Source organism: Emydura macquarii, unplaced genomic scaffold (genome assembly GCF_026122565.2).
Source record: "Emydura macquarii macquarii isolate MOO-44397 ecotype Brisbane River unplaced genomic scaffold, CSIRO-AGI_Emac_v2 contig_2457, whole genome shotgun sequence".
Classification (NCBI taxonomy): Eukaryota; Metazoa; Chordata; order Testudines; family Chelidae; genus Emydura; species Emydura macquarii.
Genome location: NW_027132594.1, coordinates 3,967,214 through 3,981,571, shown reverse-complemented (window position 1 = coordinate 3,981,571; position 14,358 = coordinate 3,967,214). Strand labels below are relative to the sequence as shown.

Here is a 14,358-nt window from a genome sequence, read left to right as displayed (position 1 = left end):
GGGTCCGGGGACGTTGCTGCCGCGACAGCGCATGCGCACAACCTCCGTCTGGGCCGCGCTCAGCGTCTCTCCTGCCGCATCCACCGCGGCGTCGGGGGTTAGAGGCTGTTCCCGGTACAGCGCCCCCTGCCGGGCGCGGGGTGCGCCTGCGGCTGCCCCGAGCGGCGCGCTCGCTCTGAGCCGCCCCCTCCCCCACCCAGAGACCCCCGGCCCCGCAGTGCGCCCCACACAGCCCGGGACCCAGCGCCCGGGGCCCGCCGCCCCCAAAACTCCGGGGTCCGGCCCCACCCCCGACACACGTGACAAACACCCCAGCCCAGCACCCCCCACCCCTGCTGCCCGCCCGGAACAGCCTGCCCCGCAGGAGTCCCGAACCGGCCCCGAACACCCCCGAGCCTGTCCCGCTAGCTCGGGTGGCAGCGCCTCAGGCTCTTAAATTAGCTTAATCTGAGGATGCAGATTTCAAGCCCAAACACCCGGGCCCTGCCCCCAACATGTGCCAAACACGCTGCCCCGGGACCCTGCCCCCCAACATGGACCAAACCCCCTGACCTGCACCGGGATCCCGTCCGCAGCAGGCACCAAACCCCCTGCCCCAGCCTCTGCACTGGCATCGTGTCCTCCAGTACACACCAAACACCCTGCACCAGACCCCACCCCCAACACAAGCAACTCACCCTTGCACCAGGGCCTCACATGCCAAACACCCCACCCCAGCTCTGCACTGGGATCCTGGCCCCAAACAGCCTGGACCCATGCTGTGAACCTGCCCAAATACCCCGTCCTGACACCTGTGCTGGGACCACGACCACCACCCTCTACCATGTCTCAAAATTGTCCAACAGACTGGGCGTGGCAGCACTGGCTTGTTTCTAAAGGGACATTTTTGCCCTAATGAAATTATATCCGCTCATTCCACACTCATGTCCGTGGTGCAGGGCCACTTCCCAAACATTACAGCCTGTGGTCCCTGGAGAGCATTGAACTGATTGGGAATGGGGAAACCCACCTGAAAGTATATAGGAAGTGAAGTATTGGATACCATGAAGAGAGGTGACTGTCATACCAATGTTGACTTCCTATAATAATGTCTGATTAGGTTTCACGGTAGTTTCAGTATATAAATATTCCCCATGACCTGTCTCTCTTTCAAGGGTGCATAGTCCTCAGTATGTTTCAGATTCACAAAGAACCTAGAGCTAGAATAATTCTGTCAGATTTCAATGCCAGCATTTCACAGCTCTAATTATGGGCCTGAGCCAGAGGGGTGCTCAGGATCAGATCCACTGATATTTTTAATAACTTTTCTCTGTTTTCCAAGAACCGAAGGATTATTTTCTTATGGAGATTGATGTCCACAAATTGCACCTTCTGTTTTTTAAATATAGCAGGAAACGGGAGCGCAAGACTCACAATACATAGCTATTGCTGCTTTGTATTGCTGCTTTGTCTTGCAGTTGCTTTTGCCCACATAGTGACCTATGCCTCAAATAACCTGTAAAGGTCCATCGTTAGGCCCTGAAATTATAACGTGTGGGGGGGTGGGTGGCAGTGTGAGTGAACTAGAGTTGTTTTTCTGCATTTGTGGATTTTACTGGACCAGGAAAAAGCAATATACATGCTCTGCCAGGGCTGGTGATGGCAGCTGTGAACTTCTTTTCTTATGGCAACTGCTTCCATCAGTAGAACAACAGAAATGGTGGCCCAGAGGCTTGGCATGTACTGTACAGAAGATCTTAATACTTCACAAATGATATGTTCTGCAATAATTCCCAAAGGAGTGCACCAGCCCATAATACAGTAACACACACACAAAATCACAGATACTCCCTCCTTCATTCTCAGCAAAATATACTGCAATAGCTTACAACCTTCTGCTTGAGTTCAATTTCCAAATCATCCTCAACGTAGCATTCAATACTATGAGATGCTGTTGACCTGTTTGAGAACTTGAGCAGGAGTAGATGGAGGTGTCCTTGAGTGGCTCCATTCCTTTCTTTGCAAGTGGGCCACCCTAGAGAGTAGCATTGGGCAATTGTTCATCTGCTCAGAGTGCTCTCTCTTGGGAGCCACTAGGAGAGTTTGTAATTAAGTATGGATTACAGTGTCTTCCATATGCTAATGCTACTCAGCTCTATTTCTATCTTTTCAGACCTTGTGGCTGTGACTCTGATAATGATCTCGGCACAGGTGAGGGTTCCTAGACCAGACTAGTATCATACTTACAGGACAGGGAAACAATCAAAAGAATCTTTTGTTTTAATGCTTTTATAACAGACAAATGATGATTATTTTCCCCTTGCTCAATTATGTCTATCATTCCCTGCTGCCCTCTCTCCACACATACACATACTCAGTGTGCACCTCCCTTCATTGCTCCCAGTCTGCTAGCAGGGTGAAAGCAAGGGGATAGCCATGGTCTCTATCCCATCAGAAGGGGAAGGAGAAAGTTGCCACTGTGTGTTGTTTTCTGGTGGGCTCACTGCTGAGCCTGCCATTAGTGATATCCACCTGCCCTTTCATGTCTCTCATCTTTTAGTGTAGGGCTCACAGGGGTCTTGGCTGTATTCCACAAAATTTGTCAGCTCAGTCCAACCATGATTGCAGCTCCAGGTGCTGCAAATAGACAATTACTATACAAATCACATACTGCTGCTAGAAACCTTGTCCTTCAGCAAGGTTCTCAAGCAAGGGCCTAACTTTAAGCATGGGAATAGTTCCACTGGAGTGAGTGAGGCATAAAATTAAGAATATACTTAAACACAGATTTCTGCTGCTTGAACTAATGGAAAAATCCCTTAGTGACTACTAGCAAGTCCCATGTTCTCTGTCTGAGTCAGCCACTAAAGGGAAACATGATTATATACATAAATCCAGTATATTACAAAGGGATCTAAATCTTATGGGCACAATGGGGGGAAAAAAGCCCTGCTAAATGTAAGCTTTCAGCTTTTTATTGTCTCTTTGCCATAAAAGAGGGACATTAATGTACAATAGCTTCCAGTGTAGGCATTGGAATTTTAAGCTACGATGATATTTTAAAGCTATGATGTTAGCATTGCTTTCCTTGATTTAATTTGTTTTAAGTTTTTTCTTTTTTTTTTTGCCTTATGGTTTTTATTGTACTGTTTCCTATTATTTGTTACCCATAGACTTTCTATCTGTTTCTTCTAAATCAGTGATACAGGGCTGGAAAGCTTTCTTTAATTACAGAAATAACTTGCTGCCAAAATAAAAACAATTTTATATTGATGTGAGAGGCTTGCTTCCTGTTAATGTTATATAAGATTAAATTTAATATCTTTGCCTTTTATTCTTACTAAGTGTTTCATCTCCTGTATCTGTCTCAGTGGGCCTAATCCTGCGACTGTTTTGAGTCTTCAGTAGGACTACCTATAAGAGTAAGCCTTACTTTTAGGATTAAGCATTGCTAATTGGATCCTTTCTCCATTACCAAGAGGATGGAAAGGGAGGAGAAATGTACCCAGTTGGGTTTGCATGTCAAGAATAACATGAGGTATTTTGTTCTCAAGAAAAAAAAAATGGGAGTAGTGCCAGGATTTCTTACTCCACCCTTCAGATATTTCCATTTAAAGGGACTTGATGCTCTAACACAGTAGTTTCACTCAAAGGAGACAAACATGGCAAAGCAACAGAAGAAATTAGCTGATGAAATAGAGAAAGTATTGGAGAAGTCTAAAGGATTTTCCCTTAACGATCTGCTGTTCATCTATCAGGGAACCCCATACCCCATCACTGTATGTAGTGCAGAGACATTCCAGGCCCTGGAAAACTTTGAAGCCAGAAGAGATGATATGGTGTTGGTGTCTTACCCCAAATGTGGTGAATACAGTAGATATTATTGCTACAATGTAAAATATAAAACATCATAAATAACCACATGGTGTAATAAGAGGGAAAATAACATCAATTGCAGTTTTTAGTTCTGCATATGTTTTATAGGGATATTAAATTGGTCATTGATGATACAAACAGAGACTATAATGTTTTATCCTGTGTCATTATAATTGTGCATTTATTTGATTGTTTCTTTTCAGTACAGTTTGCCTTTCTGCAAGGATATAATTTATTTATTTATTCAGTACTGCAGGTGACTCCATACTATAACAGTATTTATTTTAATGTATCTTCTCATTTGATACACTTCATTTGAAAAGATGGGTGCAGCCTACCAAGCAATAAATTACATGTGATAAGACAAAAATAATTGTTGTTAATTATAATGGGAAAGTGACAGGGCATATTGGCTGATTTTGCAGATGTTTAAACTTTAACATCTTTAAGTTTCAGGTTGTTTTTTTGCAGATCTGGTATGGTTTACCTAGTGACTACGAAACAGTCCAGACCGGAATGTAGTATACCACTAGTCCATGTTCCTTTTTTTGGTGGTCTGTGGAGAGAAACATTTTGAGAACCAAGCGGTGGGGATTTAGGATTTTAAGAGATAATGTGGACCTAAAAGAGGATTTCTGCTTTTTACAAAGTGGTCTAGAGGAGCACCTGTACAATTTTATTCCAATTTTTGTTGAGAAACCTATTAGAATAGAATGAATAAATGATGCAATCCATTTGGGGCCCAATCCTAAAGGCCGTACTGAGGGCTAATTGTGAGATATGCTAATCACCCACTGTTCCCATTTATTTCAATAGGAGTTATGGGTACTCATCACTCAATCCTAACTCAGGCTCAAACTCCCAATGACTCAAATGGGAGTTTTGCCTTAGTAAGGTTTTAAGAAACAGACTTGCTGTGAAACAGGAAATTGGCAGGATTGAGTTTAAAGATTCACAGGTTAGCCCTGCAGGTCTAAACATCTATTTACAGGCATCTTTACTACATGAACAAATAGAGTCTAGCTATTTGGTAACACTATAAAAACAGGTTTCTCATTTCCTTAGCCAGCTTCTCAAATGTCTCTGATATTGAACCCAGTGTTGCAAGCAGCTGAGCACCTTCTGTCCAGTGCTATACACCCACAACTTCCATTGACTTCACTGGGAATTTTGGATGTTCCACACCTCAGAGGATTAGACCTGATGAAAACTCTCACATGTGAATCTAAACTTCCCTTCATCTTCTAAACCCTTACTGTTGTTCTATTTCTTGTTGTTTGTTCAGGATCATGACAGTTAAACTACAGAAAATCTCACTATGTGAAATGCGCTCTACATCTTGGGTACCCACAACAGAAGAAAAAATGTTAACTGATGTGGAAAATACTTATGACGTGGTGAAGGGAAATGTATGTAGAGTCAGAAGGCAATACTCTCTGCTATTAGCACAGACCTTAGAAAGGTGGTAGGGAAACTAGAGATTCGGTATTTGAGGCCTATCAAGTAACACCCTTAAGAATTTAATTTTTATTTGTTCATTGATGTTATGTAATGGGCAAGTGAGGGCATAGATTTGTAGAGAGTGCTGTTGCTGACTCGAGTCTGCATTTAAATGAGATGAATATAGCTTTATGAAAAAAGAACTAATTTGTACTTCTGCAGCATCTTCTATCTGGGGATCTCAAGACATTTTAGAAAAAGTATGGTGAATTCACCTCTGGACAGAGGGCCAATGCAAGCCCTGTGAACCACTTGAGACCTAGTGTCTGGTCCTTTTTTGGCTCCTAGTGGTTAAGTAGGATTTAAATGGTGCATAGGCCTTGTATAGGGGTGAATTTCACCCATTCAGGAATTTAGCCTCATAACACCCATTAAGAAGAGAACTCTCTTTTACAGAGAATCACGTGGAGGCAGGGATTATTGTTTATAAAGCAGCACAGGCATTTGTAGTGCTTTACAGGTAAATATAAAGGGAGGCTCTCTACCCCAAAGGGGGCTAACAATGTAAAGCTAATATGAAAATGTAAGAGGACAACAAACTGAAGAGTGAGGAAGTTAGGAAGAAGACTGGACAAGGAAGGATAACATCCTTTCAGGCAAAGCTTTCCACAGAAAGCAAGAGGTTAAAGCTGTTTGCATTGTGCATTTCTTGTTTCCGGCATGCATGGGGACTTCTCAGTGCACAGAAGGCCCTGGCTCAGCCAACTGCACAGCACCATCTCCATGGACCCTGAGGAAAACCTTCCAGGGGATCTCCACCAGGACCAGGGGGATGATGCTCTGGACCAAGAACACACATTATTATAATCCATTCTCCCCACCGCTCTACAACAACTGGCAGTGAATCATGCTGCATTACCTTTAGAGCAGAGCATTCCTGGAAACCTCTGAAGAGGTGATTCCAAAGAGCAGAAATGGGTGGGGAGTGACCTAACAATATAGTTCCATTAGAGCAACCCTGTCAGGTTGCTGGAGAGGGGGCTCCAGACCCAGAGCAGAGAAGGATTTGGACAAACCATGAGTGTAGTGCTCCTTGTTTGTTTCTTATAGGGGGGGTGGCAGACATGCTGTCCCTGACAGAATGATCTGAGCCTCTTGATGAGCTTCTCACACCCTAATCCCTTTCCCAGGTTATTGCATAAGAAGGAGCTATGCCCCCTTTGTTGTTGTTTGTGTTAGACATATTTTTTAAAATATAGAAATACATCAATGACTGTTCTATTCCTATTCCACCCATCACTAGTTCTCAGTAAACCTGACCCTTATGGAATCTGAGCAGAATAAAGCCCAAAGTGCAGGCTGTCAAGTAGCTGTTCAGGTTTCAGTTTAGTTTTGTTTTTTAAGATTTTATTGTATTTAGTCATTTGAGAGTTTCAATAGTATTATTTTCACATTGACAAACACGTATTATATTGTATTAAGCAGTGTAGTGAGAAGATTCTCAGATCTTTGATAAGCTTCTGGTCTGTTGTATTTTGTTTGTTTGTCCAGGTGCTAATTGGCTTATCCAGCTCTTAAATGACTTGGTATTTACGACTTCTCAGACTAAACATGAAAACATGGAACTGCCGTTTATTGAATGTGGAGATCCAGAAAAATATCAGGTTAGTGTGGAGTGACTAACGGACCAATTAAAGTATGTTATTTCTCTCTCTCTTTCTCTTTCATGCCTACATGTACAAGTTATTGAAATGAAATAATCCAGCATGCGTGGGTTTTTCTCCTCAAGAAAAACCCTAGATAACTACTACACTTTGATTAATATGAGGAGCTATTCCACAAGTGCCAACAATGCAGATCGCTGTTGCACCTATGTAACAAAACTATTCTCCCTTATTGTTCTATTTATGTTTAAAGAGGATGAAACAGTTTCCATCTCCAAGGATTTTGGCAACACACCTCCATTATGATAATCTCCCCAAGTCTATCTTCAAGAATAAAGCCAAGGTGAGCTTCCTGTCTGTCTGTCTGTCTATATCCACTTGAAAAACATTTGAACAGCATTTTAGAGCCCACATCGTTCACTAGGGCCAGGGCCAGGGCCAAGGGTGGTGGTAGTGAAGAGAAGGTCACTCCAAGCCACTTTTACACCTCCAGTCCTGGGGCCAGGTTAATACCTGATGTAACTTATAAAGCAGTATTAGGGTTCTAATTGACATCAGCAGTAACAGTCCTCTAGAGGCTGTTCCACTGGCCAAGAATCAATGGGGTGCAATGCTTTACAGCTGCCTTCTGTCCTTTGTGCCAGGAGGATGGGAGGGAATATGGGTATGCTGATTTAGCAACACCTGTGGATTCCCATATACAAATCGACAAGCAGTTGAAGCCTTAACAGTTTGCTACAAACCAACAGCATTGCATCACTGGTAATTAAGGAGAGGAGCTACAACCAGAAGGAGGAGGGTGATCAAAGGGAGATGATGATTGTAACTATTTTGCAGTTGATCTTTTGTTAATTTTTTCTTATCTATACACATCTGAGGTGATCAAAAATGCTTACAATAATTGTCCCAAAGAGTTAAAATAATTGTTGCCATAACATAGAAAAGGGCAATGAAAGGGGATAGCAAGCTACAGTTTCCCGAGGGAGAAAGCAATACCGCTTTGCACAATAACAGGTTGTAACATGTAGTAGAAATTCACCAGGTCTAAGGTGGTAATAGGGAGCAAAGCCCTTTGGACAGGGAAGGATTTAATGACAGTAATACAGGCTTTTTAGTCTCTCATTTTTTCTTTGATTCTTTGACCAGAAGATAAAGCTTTAAAAGTGGCCACAAGGACTTTATTATGGCCATCATTTTGAGTTAGCATTTCATGTCTTACACATAAATGAAAATATTTAATTTTACAATATTTAATTGTACATTACTAGTTACAGAATGTTTGGTTATACTATTACTGTAGTTATCCAAGGAAATCAATTATCTAAAAATGGCTAACCTCTTCCTCCCATTCCAGATACTGGTGTTGTTCCGAAATCCTAAAGATACAGCTGCATCATTTTTCCATTTCCACAGCAATGCCCCAAATGTCCCCAGTTATAACTCCTGGGATCAGTTCTTCTCAGAGTTCATGAATGGAAAAGGTACAATTACTATTTTCAAATGTATCTGAAAGACTAAGGCTCAGAAAAAAATGTTTAAGACAAACTAAATGGGCCAATGTGAAAACAGCTGTGTAGTGCTAAGATTAATCGATAGTTATTCTTCATGATAAGATGGATTGAACTCCAGAATGCAATGAAAGTTCTAAGATAGCACTGCTTCTGGGCATTATGTTGTCCTTTGGGTCATGAACTTGCATAGTAGTTTAATGTCTTGTGCAAAATCTCTACCAACTAGGGATAGCTTCAAGCAAGACGTGATCAGAATCAAAAGTGCTAGTGAAGACATTTCAGTTTCTGCATCTGGGGCCAAACCAAAATCCCAGTTCTAAGCACTCCCAAAATGTAGAGAAGTTTAGATCTAGATAGAGATATGGACTGGGCTACTCAGAGCCATCCGTAATACCAGCACTAATATGTACTTATGGAAGCTAAAACAGTAGTATAGATAGAGAAGTTCCTGCTTCAGGACATAAGCTTCTTGCCTACAGGAGTCAGAGAGAAATCTCTCCTCAAATGTACAACACTGCACAACTGAATAGGTGTTCTGTTACATTTATCTGCATGAGTGTAACCTGAAGGCAACAGAAAGTGATTCTTAGAGAGAAATAAAGGCATAATTATTAAACATACAGACTAAAATTTGTTTACTGTCTCCTTTTCAGTCTGCTGGGGATCCTATTTTGACCATGCAGTCGCCTGGAACAAACACATTGAGGATGAAAATGTTATGATTATAACATATGAAGACCTGAAAGAGGTAAAGCTTGCAGGCAAGATTTATCTGATCCTGCTCCTACTAAAGTCAACAGCAAAGCCCCTTCTTGTGACTTTAATGAGATATGATATGACATCTTATAGCAACAAGTTGAGCATGGTTACAAATCTCTAGCAGTGAGCATCAAAGGAATGTGAAAAATGCACTGTGTGTGAAAGTGTTTTTTATGGGTCAAGGTCACACACCTGTCAAATAGGGCACTCCTTTTTTCAGAGCAAGCATATTATATTATCCCTTTCACTACATTGCTTTCAGAACCTGGCTTCTGGAGTGAAGCAAATAGCTGAATTCTTTGGATTCTCCCCAGCGGCAGAGCAGATTCAGTCTATTGTGGACAGAGGCAGCTTCCAAGCAATGAGAGAGAGATCCCAGGAGATCTATGGCTCAGTTGGCCCAATTCTCTTCCGTAAAGGTAAATTTGTTTAAAAACAATCCAAGGATTGTCTTTGATTACATGTCATTTAATTCTGACAGCAATCTGGAACAGGAGGCAGTTAACCTTTCTTCCTTTCTAGTTATCTAGGTTAGAAATGATTTGAGAAACACCGATGGTACTTTTAGAACAGTGGTCCCTAAACTTTTTAGGTCACACTCCCTCTTACCCCTGTCTGTGCTCTCTGCTCCCTCCAGCTGGGACTGTGAGTGGGAACACAGTGGCTGAAGGCTGAGTCAGGAACGGGCCCAGGGATGCGGCTGGAAGCAGGGCCGCGATCGGGGGCTGAGGCCAGGAATGGGATCGCAGCAGCCAGCGGCTGAGGCTGCAGCGGCCGAGGCTGGGAGTGGGGCCAAGGGCCAAGCTGGGAACCACGGCTAGTAGCCAGGACCAGGAGGCTGGAGCCATGGCTGGGAGGCAGGGCTGGAACCGGAGCAGAGCAGGGCGACGCTCCCTCCCCCGCCCCCCATGGGGGCTGGCCCTGGCCCTGCTGCCCCCCTCCTACATTCCTTCGCACCTGCCTAGGGGAACACACCCCACAATTTGGGGACCTCTGTTTTAGAGAGTTGCTTGATTTTTTTTCACATGGGTCAAAATCATAAAATAGACCACTTCTGTTCACTCTATTTCCTAAAAGCACAGCACGGCTGGTGCTCTGTTCATTCATGGCCTTCACTAGCTCCGATTACAGCGATGGAGTGATTCCCACTGACTTCTGTGGGAGATGGAACAGGTTCTAAAACTTGGTTTAGGCCATTAAATCTCTATAGAGTTTTCTTCTTGAGTTTCTTAGGCAATTACTCGGATTAATTATGAGCCTGAATAAAAACCTTGGATCTAAACACTCTATAGTTGAAAACTATCTTTGGAATGGGCCGGATTAATGTCCAGATCCATACATCCTCAGATTGGGGGGTGTTCAAAATCTGGATCCAAATTTTGCAGGCAGGGACAATCTGTCCTTGCAGTTGCGGGTCATGCTCATGAATCCTTTGGACTTTTGCACTGCACTTTGTAAAGTCTTTTACACCACTGCAAAAATAACCAAATCAGGACAGAAGCATTATATTGACTCTTTATACTCACCTTGTAATGGTGTAAATGACTACACAAGGTGCGAGCAATGGTGGATCGGGCCCTGTATGCACTTTCCTCCTCTGGTCAGATGTTTGGTTTTGGCACATAAACATGCATTGACCCCAAATATCATAATAAAGGAATCTGACATTCTTCTTTTAAACCAGTCCCTACATTCATCGTAGTCATGCGTCTCCTTTTCTTACTTTTGTTTATTCCAGGTGCTGTTGGAGACTGGAAGAATCTTTTCACTGAAGCTCAGAGCCAGGAAATGGATGCCAAATTTAAAGAGTGTTTAGGGGGAACTAAGCTGGAAGCAAATCTGAAGTATAATGTGTACTGCAAGGCCTGAGAATAGTTACAGAAAAGTCTCATTTCCATATATGCTTTTTTGGTTCATTTTTATATACTCTAAGAGGAATAGGTTAAATTAGGACAAATATCTTAGATGTAATTTGTAATGTGTTAGTGTAATATTGTAAGATTACATTTCTACTAAGTTTGGTTCTGTCATAGCATCAGCATGCAGGCTTCAGTTTGGTAAAGCACTTAAGCACATGCTTAACTTTAAGATCCTGCTTAAATCCCAGTGTAGTCAATGGGACTACTCAGAAATTAAGCAAAAGCTTAAATGTTTTGCTGAACAGAGATAGGATTACTTGCTTTTAAGTTAAATTATGCTTACATGATTTGTAGAATTGAAGCAGAAATGAACAAGGGTTATCTATCCATGTGTAGATTGAAATTTTGATGTAAGCAAGTTGAGAGACATAAATGGCGCAGCACAAAAATTCACGTCACAGTTTCTGCTAAATTGAGAAGTGTTATGCAAAGACTATTGACGGCAGAGAAATAATAAAAAGGGAACTAGAGTGATGAGCGCAATATAATATAATAGATGTAAATTAGGATGAAGACATTTAGTGAGAGAATGAAGGTACTTGGAAAGCAGTGATGGGAAAGGGACGTAAGGGTGGTGATGGGCTGCAAGTGATATATGAGTTTGTAATGTGACATTTATAACAAAAAAGCCAATTCAGTTTTGGGCTGTAAATCCACAGATTTTGTATCATGGACGTGACATGCCTTCTGTGCGTGACAGTGGGGAAATTGCACCAGGGTTACTCCTGCAATTTAGTACACCCAGATATCAGAAAAACTTAGCCAAACTGGTGAAAATTCATGGAAGAGCAACATAAGTGATCAGAGATTTATAAGGAATGAAATAGTGAAACTATGCACTGCAGATTGTTGCATCTCCTTTATTATTATGCTAGAATAGAAAGAATGGGATTGATTAAGGTGCTGACATAGCTAGGAATAATGAGATGAAAGTGAGGAAAGGGATGCTTAGAGTGCATATCAGAAAACATTTCCTGAAGTCTAATTGTAGAAGTTTCCCAAGGGATTTCTATAGCTTCTTATCATGTGCATGATTTAAAACTAGACAGGAGAAAGCACTTGAGCATGTACTATAAGGAACAATTCTACAGAGGTAGGTGGATGGACTAGACCTGCTAGGCATTTTCCATCTCTGATTTCTGTAACTCAAGGAGTTATCAGTACATGCTCACTGATGAAAATGAGCTAGGTTTCTACTATTATTAAAATGTACTTTGGGCTAGATTGTGCCTTAGGCACATCCCCTCAAGCGTCATCCCGCCAAAGCACAATTCCTCCCCTGTTCCTCATTTGCTGCAGGTAAGGAGTAAGATAAACATCAGCATTTGAAAGGGTGTAGTTTACTTTACCCTCTTGCATCAAGCTAGCTACTCCAGCCAGTGATGGGGGGAAGGAGTAGAGCTAAGACTCTCTCCCCTTGCTGCCCACTTGCTTGAAGTAGGAAGTATCTGAGAGCAGGGGTTGAGCTCCACAACAAACCCAGACCCAAGACCTAGCTAGGCTGGGGATGGGTGGGGTTTTATTTGCTCAGCTGAGTAAAACAAGGGCACAATCTGACCCTCTGAAAATGCATGAATTTTGATTAATTGTGTAGTACGCTACAGGCCTGTGAACTTAAGTGTATATCAAAAGGTATATATATGCACAATTTTGTTTGTGAACTATCAATCCCATGTGATTAGCGCCATTGATTTCAATGGAAGTACTTGGATGAGCAAGAATTGTAGGGTCTGTCCCTGGTTTTTAAACTCATTTTAGCTGCAATTGGGTAGAATTCTGTGTAGAATGCAATATGTAAGTACTAGCATTATTCAAAGCTGATGAAGTCATTGGAAATCTATTCAATATTCAACTGATTTTCCAAGAGACTTGTCTAAAGCAATCTATATAAATAAATCCTTCCTAACGGCCTGCCATTGTTTTTGGAGAAAAATGGATGACAGCAGACCTGAGGAGTTAACTAGATTTGCTAGTCTGTCCCCAGTCCCTAGATAGATACCTGGAGAATGAAGAGGACTGACTGTCAGATGGAGCTCACCTCATTTTATTGCTTCCCCCCCTTCCCCTTTGTTTCCTTTCTCACTTTCTTTTCTGATGGTGTCTGTCAGTTTCTGTCCCAGAAATAACTGTTGTGAGGGAGATTAATGACCTGGCAGAAGGTGCGTTTGCTCCAACTAAACTGTGAAGAGGAATAGGCTTGCGCTTTCAGCCTCCCTCTCCATGTAAAAGAACCGAAGCTTTACCACAAATGCTGTGTTCTGAGGACATGGATGAACACTTCTTTGATCCACCTTGTTTGGCAGCTCAATACTGTCAATCAGCACAAGAGTCCTAAAGGACCAGCGTTAGCGAGGCTCCTCTCTCTAAGGTATTTTAGACAGCTGAATAGTTGAGACAGCTTAGTCTCAACTCATAGTTAGAAAGTGTCCTGCTATTCTTATAAAGTCTCCCTAAAAACTGGGGCTTTTCCCCTTCTGGCCTAGTCCCCTTTTTATTTTCTTATTCTGTAGCACCCATGTTCACTTCAGTAGGGAAAGCTGTCTATAGTCCACTGAAGATCAAAAACCCCAAGCTGTTGGGTTTTTAACATCCTTTTTATTTATCCCATGTGCCTCCTCTAAATGCTGGTGGAGAAAATAAACACTAGACATGCCAAGCAAATGCTGCACTACGAGGGAGGGAGGTGGAGGCTGTGAAAATAGCTGATTTTGTTTGTTTGAAGAGTTTTAGGCTGGGGGTGGGGGGGAGAGGTGGGTAAAAGTGGAACATTCATACACAATTCAAGATGATACAGCTTGTTGCCTTTAATATTCAAATGTAGGTGAAAACAACATGATTTATCAGGATTAAAAATGCATCTCCTAATCCATAGACTATATGCATGTGATCTTTTAGACAGCAAGTTATTTAACCTAGAGCTGTTTAAATATTTGAGGAACTACTCTTTAAAGTGCTGCACTTCACACCCACACACACTCACCAGCCAGCTGCTGGAATCAAAAAACAGAACAAGGGCAAGATGCTGATATATAGGCATCCCTCTATTAATAGAAAATGAAAAAAGAGTGATATCTATGCAAAATGACTGAGGTGACTCTTGTGGTTTCATTCAGCATCAGTAAGTGGGTATAAGTTGAAAAAAATTAGCCACTGGTCTTATTGGCTCAGATATGGACTTGCTGGCTGACTAGAGTTTATTTGCATGTAGAG

General features: G+C 42.2%; 1 protein-coding gene across 1 annotated transcript; it reads left to right on the top strand.

The window, feature by feature from the left end:
- The first annotated feature begins 2,928 nt into the window (after window positions 1-2,928).
- Window positions 2,929-13,757, top strand: SULT6B1 (sulfotransferase family 6B member 1). Its single transcript, XM_067562649.1, has 7 exons — window positions 2,929-2,937; window positions 6,847-6,959; window positions 7,213-7,302; window positions 8,314-8,440; window positions 9,124-9,218; window positions 9,492-9,648; window positions 10,968-13,757. Exons 2-7 carry the CDS (start codon window positions 6,915-6,917, stop codon window positions 11,096-11,098), a joined length of 645 nt encoding a protein of 214 aa, XP_067418750.1. The 5' UTR covers window positions 2,929-2,937; window positions 6,847-6,914; the 3' UTR covers window positions 11,099-13,757.
- Window positions 13,758-14,358: the final 601 nt, after the last annotated feature.

What these genes read in the sequence shown, in the direction of transcription:
- SULT6B1 (XM_067562649.1), top strand. Translation starts at nt 6,915, where the DNA reads ATGGAACTGCCGTTTATTGAATGTGGAGATCCAGAAAAATATCAG. An exon ending in AGAGTTCATGAATGGAAAAG is followed by an intron (nt 8,441 to 9,123) that starts GTACAATTACTA and finishes TCTCCTTTTCAG; the next exon opens with TCTGCTGGGGATCCTATTTT. An exon ending in CATATGAAGACCTGAAAGAG is followed by an intron (nt 9,219 to 9,491) that starts GTAAAGCTTGCA and finishes CATTGCTTTCAG; the next exon opens with AACCTGGCTTCTGGAGTGAA.